The 13,718-nt window shown below is 35.0% G+C and overlaps 1 protein-coding gene across 2 annotated transcripts; it reads right to left on the reverse strand.

Moving 5' to 3' along the window:
• Window positions 1-6: 6 nt before the first annotated feature.
• LOC128226707 (uncharacterized) lies at window positions 7-13,568 on the reverse strand. 2 transcript variants are annotated; one of them, XM_052936695.1, is made up of 15 exons: window positions 13,143-13,568; window positions 12,350-12,453; window positions 11,028-11,195; window positions 10,594-10,693; window positions 10,078-10,191; window positions 8,815-8,941; window positions 8,243-8,444; window positions 7,527-7,691; window positions 7,082-7,278; window positions 6,750-6,876; window positions 6,269-6,491; window positions 5,296-5,456; window positions 4,806-4,949; window positions 4,287-4,539; window positions 7-2,660 (listed from the first exon to the last, which is right to left on the reverse strand). In XM_052936695.1, exons 1-15 carry the CDS (start codon window positions 13,330-13,332, stop codon window positions 1,918-1,920), a joined length of 3,018 nt encoding a protein of 1,005 aa, XP_052792655.1. In that variant the 5' UTR covers window positions 13,333-13,568; the 3' UTR covers window positions 7-1,917. The 2 variants fall into 2 exon arrangements, with proteins under 2 accessions (XP_052792655.1, XP_052792656.1); XM_052936696.1 differs by lacking the exon at window positions 13,143-13,568 and adding an exon at window positions 11,447-11,815 and having other exon boundaries at window positions 12,350-13,122.
• Window positions 13,569-13,718: the final 150 nt, after the last annotated feature.

The following is a 13,718-nucleotide window of genomic DNA, read 5'->3' on the forward strand; positions in this document are numbered from 1 at the left end:
ACTGGACTTTAGTCATTTCTATATTTTTATTTATTTCATAACATTTCAATACAGTGCTGATGCTAAAACCATACAAATTCAGTGTTTATAACATTTTATCCGTAACATATTGCTAGAATCAATCACATATTATTAATACAAGTGCTGTGTATATAAAATAACTGTTTCAACATTAAAAATTCTTTATGAACTAGTACATTCAAAATAAAAGAATAAAAAGCATGCATTTATATCACTAATATAACCAATGAGAACAAGAGTGCAGGGGAGCAAATATCAACGCTCGTCTGTTGTTGTTTCTTCAGTCGCAAAAAGAGCATAAATCAACACTTATTAATGCCAGAGATATAATGGGCCTTGCTGTTCATTTGCGAATTGTCTCCGGCAACCAAGTTTCATGAAAATATCTTGGAACTATTTTAAAATTCTCTATTATTAGCCAAGGCTGAAGTTTTTCCCACCTATTCTGACAACACATCAACTTTTTCCTTTAAAGATTTCAAATAAAAACAAGCAAATTAGGTGAATTCATATCCTCCATCTGATTAGGCCAAGTAGATTGAAGGAAACAAGTGTTGATGAAATATTTCAACAAAAACATGCAATATGGCTGCAGAGTGATGGACTCTTCTTAACATTGGATATGAGATACGAGTTTTTTTTTAAATTGTTTGAAATAAAAAAGAAATGGTAAATTGTGTAGCATTTAGATTTGACCTAGTAACCTAGTGTTTGTCCCCTCGTGATTAAGTTTCAAACTAATGATCTTTTTTTATTATGATGAAGCTTTATAAATAATGGACCAGATATATTTCCGGTGTTTCATAGATTTGACCTAGTGAGCTAGTTTCTGAACCCCTGTGACCAACTTTTAAAAGCAGTTGTGACTTGAACAAGGTTAACATTGTGAGCAAGTTTGAACATAATCTTACCATTCCCTACCAATATATGGTACTGATGTTCCAGACAAAAAAGACTAGTCCTAGTCAACCAATTCTTGATTGCATGTGATCCAGTTTTAAATTTGTTCAATAATTCTTCAAAGGGAAACATTCTAATTAAATATGATTTTGTTTGCGTTCCAGAAATGTTTCAGATTTTTGACCTGGTGAACTAGTTTTTGATCTGCCCAATCCCTACCAAGAAGATCTTGACAGATGAAAGGTTGATGGATGGACAGATCAGACTGACAACGCCAACACAATACCTCCTCCAGAAACCTTCCATTCGGTGGGATATAATAATACAAATTATTATTACCTTGTGTATAAAAAGTTATTAGTGTATTAAACATTTAACACAAAGAAAATTAAGTGCATTATATGTTGAATACTTCAAAATAGTAAATACTGCTGTAACTAAATGTGATTGATACCATGTTAAACAGACACAGGTATGATAAAAAGTGAACTAACTAAACTAATAACGTAGTGTTGAAACAAATTTCTTCTAGCAATCATCTGTGTGTTTCATATAATATTTTTCAGTAATAACCTCTTTTCTAGTCATATTATCTCATAAGGTTATCTCATAAGGTACCATTTGCACAAAGTTGTCAACAATCCATCTCTATGATAGACCTATGAATTCTTATGAAAAACAAGAAACTGTATAAAAAACCTTTAAAAGATTCAAAAATAGAATTTATGCTGCTCTTTGTGACAATGACCTTGAAGATGTTCAAACTAAAATGACTCTCAATCTTTTCTGATGATAAACAAATAAATTTACCCTTTCAAAAGTCAACATACCCTTTGCTCTTTGTGATGTTTTTTAAATGGCATACTTGTTAAGAAAAACATCAATGGTCATAAACAATGAATCAAATGACAGCAATTGAAACCTTCTGTCTCTTTTGTAAACCTTGTTAACATTTTCAGCAGGGTAGAAAAACAAGTTCTGGTTTTCTTTGTGATATCAGAAAAAGTCATTGAGTAATCTCTTTCTTGGCGTTTTCTTTCTTGGGCTTGGCATTGTCACAGACCCTAGAGTTGACAATGGCTGGGAAGACAGGAAGTTTCCAGACAAGCTGAATGTTGTCATCTGGCTCCCAAATATACCATTCGGACTGAAAGTCACATTATGTGGTGACTGCGATGGGTTGATTTCAGGTAATGAGTTTTGCGATGGTTTTAATATGTCCTGAGTGAAGGTAAGCTGGGAGTTTTCAGTTAAACTTTGCTCTGAACAACCTTGGGAATGAGCATTCTGTACACTATTGTTTTCCACTGTAGAAATGGACGACCCAGACTGTTTGTGTTTCGAATGTTTTCGTTTTGATTTCTTTTTTCTCAAAGATTCAGAAGGCACACTCGAGAACAAGGAAGCAGACTCGTTCATCTCTGATGATAAAATGTTCAGTTTTCCCATTGATGGTGTGGGTTTTATCACAGGGACCAGTTTGTCAACTGATTGGGAAGTTTTTTCTACCTGGTCCCCTCCTAGTCCCAGCCAGCCACTCACTTTGTAGCTTGTTTCATCATTGTCACACATTGTACTACTAGATACTATACTCCTGGCACTTGTTGATTTTGGACTTGCTAATCTTCGTAAGTTTTCAATTTGTGGTTCATACAGCTTTGAAGCAATGAAAGGTTTATCTGATAGGTTCATTTGTGCAGCTCCAGATAAGGCATTTTTCTGTGGATCATTCTTAGAGGCTGAAAGGCAAAAGCAAACTTTGACAAAAATATGTTCTACTGTTCTTAACTTTACCATATTCACTAAATAATGTCATAGCTTGAAACAAAAAAGGTACCGGTACATATTATTTTATGAACAAGAATACATAAATTAGTTTATTTGTACTTCTGGGCCTTCTATATAAAGCAAAAGTTTATTACTGAATCATTAAATAGGCATAATTCTAGCTCAGCTGGCAGCCTATTTTAAACGTTTAGAAAAGCAAAAATGAATTACTATATGAGTGTTCGCAGGAATGACTGATGACTAGCCAGTTCTTAATGCGAACCAACCCCAAACCCATGTAATGATTAAATGAAGCTTTGGCAGTCATGTTGTTAAAAGCTTTCTCAATCATTTAATCAGAATCTGTGCGGTGATTTCATTGGCAAAGACATGATTGTAAACACTAAACATGAGCTTAACATTAATACCAGTAATTCAATTAGTAGGGACAAAATTAGCATTATATGCAAAACAGAGTTAACATAGTTGATTGTAAAAAGTTTCAATGCAATATAATCTGTCGTTGATGAATTATTGACTTATGTGCTCACATGCAAAACATTTACCAGAATTTCTAAGTCGAAAAATAAAGGGGCAATTTTTTGCATTGTATACAAAATAGAGTTATCAAAATTGATTAATTAAGAAGGTTGGATGTTTGGGAGCCCGTGCATAAAGTTTCAATGCAAAACATGATGTATTTGCTGAGATGTTGATTTAAATGTGGTAACATGCAAAACTTTAACTAGAATTTCAAAGTCAACATCATTTGCACAATATAGTTTTAATACTAACTTGGTTATTGAATAAGGTTGGATGGTTGAGTAAAGTTTCAATGCAAAAATCAAATAGTTGCTGAGATATTAACCTTTGTGTGCTTATATGCAAAACTTTTACTTTACTTTAAATGTTGAATAATAAAGAGCAATTATTTGCATTGAATGGTAAGTTATCAAAATGATGAATAACCGGTAAGTAGGTAACACAAGCATAAAGTTTCAATGCAACACATGTTGTAGTTGCTGAGATATTGGCTTCAATGTGGTTACATGCTAAACCTTAACCAGAATTTCAAAGTCAAATAATAAAGGGGCATAATTAGCAATATATGCAAAATAGAATTACCTTACTTGAGTATTCAAGTAGGTTGGGTGGTTAAATACCATTGTATGAAGTCTCAACGTAATACATCAAGTAGTTGCTGAGATATTAACCTATGTGTTCTTACATGCAATACCTTAACCAAGGTGTGACGTGGACGCCAATGCTAAGGTGAGTAGTAAAGCTCTCCTATTCATGAAATAGTCCAGCCAAAAGTAGCTAGTTTGCTGTGTGTGAGAAACTCAGCCAAATTACTCTGAGAATAATTTGTTCAACATAACCATAATGTAAGCCCCCTTTAAATTATTTAAATGTTCTCATTTTTAGATTAAGTCATCACTCACATTAACATTATCTGAATTTATTGACTTGCTGGAAAAGCCTGGTTCAGGCTATGCTCTAATAAACCTTTAATATGAAAATGTCCTATTAATGAGGATTCACAAATTTTAAGATATGTGTGGAAGGGCAGGTATTTACATATATTTTGTTCTCACCTTGCAGTGTGCCACTTGAGTCCATATATGGCACGACATCAGATACTTCAGAGGTCATATCTGCGTCATCTCCCAACAGTAAACTGGTATCAACTTCAAATTTCCTAGTCCCTACTGGTTCACTCAGACCCAGGTCACTAGGTGGAATGGACAGGCCAAGTAGTCTCTGGATCACACTCTCTTCATCCATTCTTGCAACAGCATTCTGAGACTGGATTAGTTTCTTTTTGCGAAGTTCAATAACTTCAGAATCCTATAGTGTACAAAAATTGAGGTATAACATCATTTTAATGACTATTATTCCTATCATTAATACCTTTATTATGTTTTGGTTAAGCTACTTTAAGATAGCCAGTACTGACATAAGTATTTTAAGAGGCATGCAATTGTGATGACAACGGTAAGAGCTTCGCAAAACTGAACTCTCATATTTTAAATATCCTTGCACATGTAGTGCTTTGAATGTACCACAACTTCTGGTAAAATCACCAGCACATGGTATGCCCTATCTCTGCATACCCATAGCTTCAGCTCCTCATCAATGTCAAGGTCCCGTTCCCAGTGCTTGAGGAGAAGGCGGGAGAGTGCTGACCCCTGGGGTAGGTTTTCCACCCCGTATAGACCCACTGGCTCCCACAACACCTCATCACCAATCATCTGCTCCTAAATACAACATCACACTGTAACACCCAGCTTAATTGACTGGGAACTCATTCAATGCTATAAAAGAAATCCATTCACTAAAACTATCGACATTATTTTTGACCAGTACAAATAGGAATAAATACTGAAGGTACCAGAAAAACTGATCATTCGAATTTGCAATTATCTGTTTGTTTCTAAATATTTATTGGTTCAAAGATCCCCATCACACATTTCATTCTTTGCAGATTATTCAACTTTCAGATTTCTTTTTTGTAACTACATTATGTTTAAAAGTTAACATATGTAACTGGTCTTGGCATAACTTGTTTTATTTGTTTCAAAAACACCCATAACCCAACCATACTTGTTTGTGTGCCTGTGTGAGGTGGTATGCCCGATCAGTGGAGACAAGGCAGCGATTACACAGGTCACCAGTGGAGACATCCCCGAGAATACCAGGCGTGTGGTACAGCTCTCGTCGACACAGGCAACAGTTCTTATGGCTCTCACGCAGGTAAACTATTCCTGCAGGAAGTATAATAAATACATATTTCACTTTTTTCAACAAGAAAACACATCTTAATAGGCTCATCAATAAGATTACTGCATTTTGTATTTCCTTTGCATACATATAATCTCACTGATTTCTCTAATGCATCATACATATAGTTCTAAAATTTAAAAGTTTTCCTTTTCTTTAATTCCCCATCACCAGTCTAAAGATGACATTTTTTCTGTAACGAATCTCAGGACAATTATTTTATTTACTCTTTCACATCATAATTGTAAAAAAATACCAAAATGTAAAAAAAAAAAATCGAGACGAAGACCGGGTTCGAACTGGTGTCGCCAAAATTGCAGTCCAGTGTTGTATCCACTGTGCTACGAAGGCTTACCCTAACAAGTTGGAATATTTAAGCTATATACCTAACTTGGTAATATCACGTGATAACATCGACTAGCCAATCACGCATAAGGAACAAATTCTACTAGGTAGACATACCTAGTAATCTTTTTTAAAGGAAAAATACGAAAAACCTGCGAAAAAAAAAAATATTGTAAACTATGTGGTATTTCAGTTAGTAAGTTTCAATGTATTGTACACATCAATGGTAAGTTTAAGTCAGTTTTCGACAATTTTTTTTTTTTTGCTATTTCATCATACGGAGTACAGCCTCTTTAACACTATCCAAAAGCAACAGTTTTATCAGAATCTGACATTTTATAGCGTACATTACTTAACTATAACTCACTTATCCTTGCATCAATTTCTATTGTCAAATGCATTATCATACAAGTGAATGTATTAATGGTATAAGTCACAGTAATTTTCTTGCCATGCATGGCTGCCCGGACATCTGTAAGGGCCATGTTCTGCTGGGTGTGAGCCAAAGTGAGGCTATCCCAAGAGGCTATCCATTCCCTAGCAATTTTGGTAGCGATGGGGTCCGGGTTCAGGTCATCTGAACCCAGGCCTGCAGAGAATGTCACATCTTGATTGGTCAATAAGGAGGACATCTCTGTAAAAACCTGGTGAAATATTTCACCATGACTGTCCATCTGAAACAAGTATAATCTTGAGACAGATTCTCTTCATACAAATTGTACAGCATTATTTTACATTCATAAAAATACAATGGTTTCATACCAGTCTAAGGGCACGGTTAGACAAGTGACTGTGTTAAGATATGTTTAACACAAAAGATAAGAAGAAAATTGTTTTTATCAGAGTTGTTGTCAAGACATTTTGTTACAGAGTAGAACACCGGTAGATAAATGACAACCAATGGTTTATTGTTGATGTTACCAGGTGTGTACCTGGAATACTGAATGTCTGCCGTTCTGGTCACACACAGCAAGGCCAGCCAGGGAGGCACAAAGCCTCTCCTCAAGTGATTGCAGGCCCTGACACTGCTCTGTAAACACTCCCCATCGGCACAAGTCGCTGGAATACAAAATAGTAAAACTTATGCAAAAATAATGATAATGATCACATGCTTGCTATACAGATTGAAAAATCTGACATGATTGCATATGTGACAGCTTGTAACATACTATACTGAGAAAAGCAGTCAGTTTATGGGATAACTATTGAATAAAATACATATGGAATTTTCAATTAAAATAGTTATGACTATGCTAACATCTACCTGTATCTGGCGACTCTATGTGGCGAGCCCACTACCTGTACAGGCTGGTTTCCTGTGAATTGAAATGTGTGAACCTCTGCAGGGAACTGGCTGCCCACAAAGATCATTTGACTGTCAGGCCCCACCCCAAGGCTGGAAAGGCTCAGGCCACAGATGTACTGGGGTGGGGAATGTAGCATGTGATCCCACTTTACAACCTGGTAAAAGAAAGAAAATCAGATTTCAATTAAAAACTAATCAAATTCTAATAATCACTGAAAAACATGTTTGTGGATTATTGTTATACATTTAGGCGGACACTGATAGTAGATATCTTTTGCACTTACACAATACTTGTAAGCCCATATAATGAAAAGGGCAAAATATGTAGAAGTATAATAGTTATGCACAGAATAGATTCCACAGACAATATTTTCTAGATATTAAACTGTAAGACTAAACATACAGGTTGCCTTGGAAACCTCTGGTCCACCAGCATGAGGGAGAAATCTGTTGCCAGTACGGTATAGAAGGTGGAGGCTTGGTGAGGAGAGCAGGTTCGCAGGCGCTCGTTGATGTGCAAGCTCTTGTTGGGCAGTGCAAACATGTCCACACCTTCTTTAGCTGGTGTCTGAAATACAAGTTTGGGTATTATGACTGATTTAATTTCTTATTAAGGTCACGTAAAAGTATATAACCCCCGGTGCCTTATTGTTAGTCTCAGCTCCTTAGACACTTATCTGCTCATAAGGCTGCAGTCAGCTCCAGACTAATGTTGATTTAAACTAGGCAAAAAGCTTTTCATAAAAGCAAGCTACCTTATTTCTCTGGGGAAATTGGGTCCCAATTTTAACCAGGTAGTTGGGGCCCCGTCTTGTAAACACTTGTATTAGATAGTTTTAAACCATGTCAACTCCACAAGGCAGCCATTTATCACTTGTAGGTTTTTATGAATAATGACATCATGACTATAAATGGTGACCAATCAGCATATTAAAAGCTATTTTAGTCCTATTAAATAATCACAACTACACAAAAACTTATTTCCGTGTCCATTTTTGATTTCCCCAGCTAAAAAAATATTAATGTTTTAAACGGCAGTAATTTCAACCATTTAACACTTGAATTGAATTAATCCAGGAACAAGTTATCATAATAAATAACACATGGAATGGCACCCACCCTAATGTCAAGTAACTGTAGTGCAGTCTGGTCACAGTAGAGCAGCTCCCTGGGATGGGCACCAAAGTGGGCGTGACTCCAGCTGTCACTCACAGCAAACCTTGGCTGGATTGGCAGGCCACATTTGGTCAGCTTGTCACCGGTCCATAAATAACATTGGCCCTGGCTGGTGGTTAACACACACTCATCGAGAATGTATGGGCTGAAATCACCAGCATTGTTGTCAAAAGTAAAAACTAAAAGATGTGTGATAGCGGGAGATAAAACTCACCAACATGGAAATGTTGAAAAGGTAGATACATGTTATTTGTTTTGGCGTGTACAATGTATGTCAAAATTTATTTCAATATATTACAGAATCCAATCTTATTCATTGCAGCACTGCTAATTTGCTATATACTTTTGTTCTAAAAAGTATTTACACTGTAGTGCATAAGTAGCAATGTTTTTTTTCAAAAGAGAACATAATCAAAGTATTAGCAATACCCTTAACAAGCATTCCATACCATAACCATAACATGTACAGTAAAAAAGTCTACTCTCCACACGAAAATATTATAACAGCATCTCACCTGATGGAGGCTGACATGCAGAGTCCCCCTGGGTCCTCTGGCAGGTCCACCCTCATCGCTTCCTTCAGGGCGGCATTCTTCACCTTATACATGTAACATGTTGCGTCTGTCCATACACATACCACACCTGCATATGCACAATACAAATGTTTATAAAGGAGACCATGGTAGGAGTATTATCAAGTTTAACAATACACACAATTCAATTTTGTCTTAAATTGGGATTGTATATGAGCAAGGATCACATTTTCTAAAAATGTTATTTGTATTTAAGCAAAACACAATTAAATTTTCGGATTTTTTTCTTGTATGTTAGATAAAGACACAATTAAATATTCTATATTTTTGCTTGTCCATATACTATATCTGGTTTAAACCTGGCATATACATGTACATCAACATGTTGAACTAAAGGCTTCAAAAGCTTAAAAAAATCAAAAGATTTTAATTGTACAAGACCCAATTAAAGATAATAACACTCAGCTACCAAAATGAGTCATTGTGTATGATGCACAGGCTCCTCATTTTTGTGTGTTTGGGTGTTGGCTCCAGGCACAAATGAAACTTTAGACAGTATTTGAGCAGTTACACACAGTTGTGGGCCTTCAGACATACATCTGCCCGTTTTTGATATTTGATACATTGAATTTGATATTACAACTCAGTGACATTTCAGAAAGTAGCGCTGAAAAAAATCATTATGATATCAATAAAATTAAGAAAGTATTTGTTTACAATAATGACCATGTGAGGCAAATAATCCAACTGGGCTTAATTTTAGTTCATCCTAACACATAGTCATTAAAGATCATAAAGCTAGGAATCAAAGCTTCATAATTCTAATAAATTTTAACTTTCAGGCAGTTTAAAAAAAGCAAGGGAAATTTTGTCAAATTATCATCACATGTAATAATTATAAACATATAAAAACAAGGTATGCAATAAACCTTTCCATTCAAAGCATTCATAACTTGTTTTAAAAAAATCAACACTTTTTGCAAATTTTACCAACGATTAACCCCATATTGAAAGCTGCAGTACATTTAGTATCACATTGCATGATTTGACAACCCTGGCGTTACCACCACCAGAGGTATTTGCTACATGATATCTAGATTGTGGATGACTAAAACATCCATGACACCAGGTAGTTTGATAACTTCCTTGCACCATGAGTGGGGTTTGACAACAAAAGTGGCAGTTTGTGCAAATATTCTTATTGTGTCTGATGAAAGCAAACTTAGAGCAGATAGAAAACTGTACTTTTGCCCTGGACTTCCTGGGCGGTGATTCCGTAGATAGTCTTGGGCAGCTCAATAGTGGACAGCAGGTTAGACCGGAGTATTCCCTTCTGACGGTCCAGTACATGATGTAAATCTATATACAGTTAAGTCAAACAACTTAGTTTCCCAGTATACCTCATGGTACGCTACTCGCAATGTAAGCATATGCATTATAATGTAAGAATATGCATTCTAATGTCAGCGAATGCGTAAGCATATGCCTTCCAGTTTAAGCATATTTTTTTGTTTGTACTACAATACAAGTAATTTTACTCCACCTCATGTATATGAGCCACATTATGAAGGCTAGAGCTAATTTGCAGTGTAATCAAGTATTATTTATCACCATATACATATAAACATACACATCATGTAAATCTTTCATAAACTACCTTTCTCCCAAAGGGATCTTTTTGCAGTTATTTGGTTTTGCTAAAAGTGTTATTTGGAATCAACATGTACATTGAATATTTAATGGTTGAAAACAAAAGGATACAAATGGTTTTGAAGTCATGGCCACCAGCGGAGACTAGAAACAAGTTATTTCTCTTCTGGATACATACCAAGCATCCTCCAGCATACATGCTGTTATTCAGCTGAAAGATATACTCTATACATTTATTTTAAGTTACTTTTAATTATTGGCATATAACATTTTTCATAAACATGTACATGTAAAACATTAAATGAAAAAATAGGGTGCATGTATATACATGAACTACATGTACATGTATCATTTACTGCTAAATTAAAATATGCTTTCCTTTGCTGGCTTTAAAAAGAGCTCATCGCTATAAAGTATTTAGCATTAAGAAAACAACTCAAATATATGATATAATATATGGTGCTTTTCTCATCACTTGTCTTTCTTCCCAAGCTCATATTAGGTAACAGTCAGTCAAATGTCTTGAATGCAAAATGAAAACATACATTGACATTACTAATCTGTTCATTATCGACATATTCACTGAGAAGCTGTTTAAACCAGGGAGCCATTCTGTCCCGCATTGAGATCAAGTCCACATCCTTAGTCAGCCGTGCCTGCTGTATGATGCCCAGTACAAGATCCGCCTCCCGAATCCTGGCATTCCGCACATTCTGCAAAACAATCATATCACAATTATATGAGGACCCTACATAATTCCCATCAATCAAGTTTACTGTAAACTTAAGTTCAGATATGAAGATCTTGTCTTGACACCTACAATTTTGGATTCAGACAATATAAGAAAAAGGTTATAATGGTTAACAACAATTCATCAATTAATACAGTTGAACCCCGTTGGCTCGAACTCCAAGGTGAAAATATCTCAAGCCTTGGAAAATTTTAGCCAAGTGGAAATGCTTACCTTCAGAATAAAGAAATCAGTCCTATTCATCCAATTCGATCAAACAAGGAATTTGAGCCAAGCAAGTATGAGCTAACGGGGGTTCCACTGTACCTTGGTTTCTAATTATTCTTTTGGAAGCAAGCTTGTAAACATCATGTGTTCTTCTTCTTCTTTCTTGTTTACGTTTAATAGTTAGCCTTAAATATCTATCATTTTAATCATTAAAAACTTCCCTACTTTCCCATGTTGATAAGCAAGGTATGAATAGAAGTTGATAAGTCAATGCAAGATGAACTGGAGCTCAGCTCATGTCTCTTGTACTTGAACATGTACGTTTGTGAACATTTTACATAATGTTAGAAATATTTTTGACAGGATACTGAAAACCTAGAATAGAGAAAAAAGTATGAAAAACTGACATCATAATCTACAGGGTTCATTTTCTGGTAGAATTCAAACTAGCTACCAAGAATGTGGTACATGTACCTATGCCCAAGAGTTATTTGCTTTAATTTTGATCCACTGACCTCAAAATAAATAGGGTTCATCAACTAGTCATGACAAACCTGCCTACCAAGTTTTGGGTCTCTGTGCCTCAGCTTTAGTTATTGAATGTCAACAGGTTTTGAGTTCAGGGTCACCACAAACTTGACCTTTAACCCACTGACCTCAAAATTGATTGGGTTCATTTGTTGGTCATGTCAGATTAGCAAATTATAGGTCTCTGTGCAAGTTATTGGTTTGTAATGGTGGGGACTGACAGACAGAAAGACGATAACTATATGCCTACCGTAGGGGCCAATAAAAAATAATATCAAATTCCCTATATACTACTGTATCGTTACATTACATAACATTTCTGAGTGATTTTATTTTTATTCATCATTTTATCATTTGTTCTACATAAGACCGCAACATTACCTTTGTTTCTCTTTGAAGTCTTTTGACTTTTGATACAAATGATTTCAGCTTCATGTATTCATTTTTAACTGGACCTATCACTCTGTCTCTAACTGGAAACACCACTGGAACGAATGTTGCAAATGGTCAAAAGCTACAAACATACACACGTAGCATAATTAACATTCATTTGTTTTTCTCTGCTATATATATAAAAATGTAATCACTGTATTGCTTGAAACTGCAAAGTGTGAGACCAAATGAAAAATTTAAGAAAGGTTTACAACCCTGCATTCTGGCTTTTGATGACTGCTGGAAGAAAAATGAAAAATGCACGCAAGATTTAAGAAACTGGTAACCTATGCAGCTTATTTTTTTGCATCGATGTTTATTTAGGTTAAAAAGCATTAAAACACACACTTTGTTATAAATAATACAAAAGATTAAATGTTATCATTAGAATATAGCTTTAAATTACTTGAAAATATATACAGTATTACATTGAACTTATAATTTACAACTTACGTGTGTGACTGTAATTACATATTGTGACCTGAAGTCAATTTAAGGTATAAAGTGCAGCCAGACATAGACACAAACTAGTCCAAGCAATTGTATATTGACAGATTTTTATTATGATTTTTGATATGGCAAAAAGGATTGGAAGAATCCTGTATAACACATCTATTATTTTAGACCAAGATTCAAACCAACCACTGCCAGAACTTAAGCTTTACGCTCTAACAAACTGAACTAATCAGGTAGCTTGTTCTTACTCGCACAAACTAAAAACACTTAAGTCTATGTCACTCACCGGATTCACATTTTGTGTTGAGTGGTAAAACAGGATGACAAGCTACAAATCTACACAATTGACCTGTATTCAAGAACCCGTAACCCAATTTACCAACATCTAGTGTGGGTTTCATTCCATAATCACTAAACGCATTTCTGATTTTGCGATGCTTATTTTCTTCTTCTGGAAAATTGACAGGCATATCCATGTTTACGTTTTACTTATAGCCATGTGAATGCCATTATCCGGAAAGCATATCCGAAAATACACTCAACTGAGTCAAGTCAACTTTCTTTGACATTTAAAGATTTTCGTAATCCATCAATTCAGTTAAACTAAAGGCTATTCTTGTAAAAATCGAAATTGAAAAAAATAAAAGGTTTTGAACTACGGATGTTTAACTAAATCTAATTTGTTTAATTTTTAAGAAATATATATTTTTAACCCAACGATAAAAATGTAGCAGACAACAATCTGTAACAGTTAGCTTAATGTATATGTCGTAGTGTATACATGCATGTAGGTTGAACATGCTGTTTATTAACCGTTAAATGAATATAGAAGAATGTTTGTTTGTCTATTTATTTGAGTTTA

The sequence above is a fragment of the Mya arenaria genome, chromosome 3, assembly GCF_026914265.1.
Source record: "Mya arenaria isolate MELC-2E11 chromosome 3, ASM2691426v1".
In the NCBI taxonomy this organism is placed as follows: Eukaryota; Metazoa; Mollusca; class Bivalvia; order Myida; family Myidae; genus Mya; species Mya arenaria.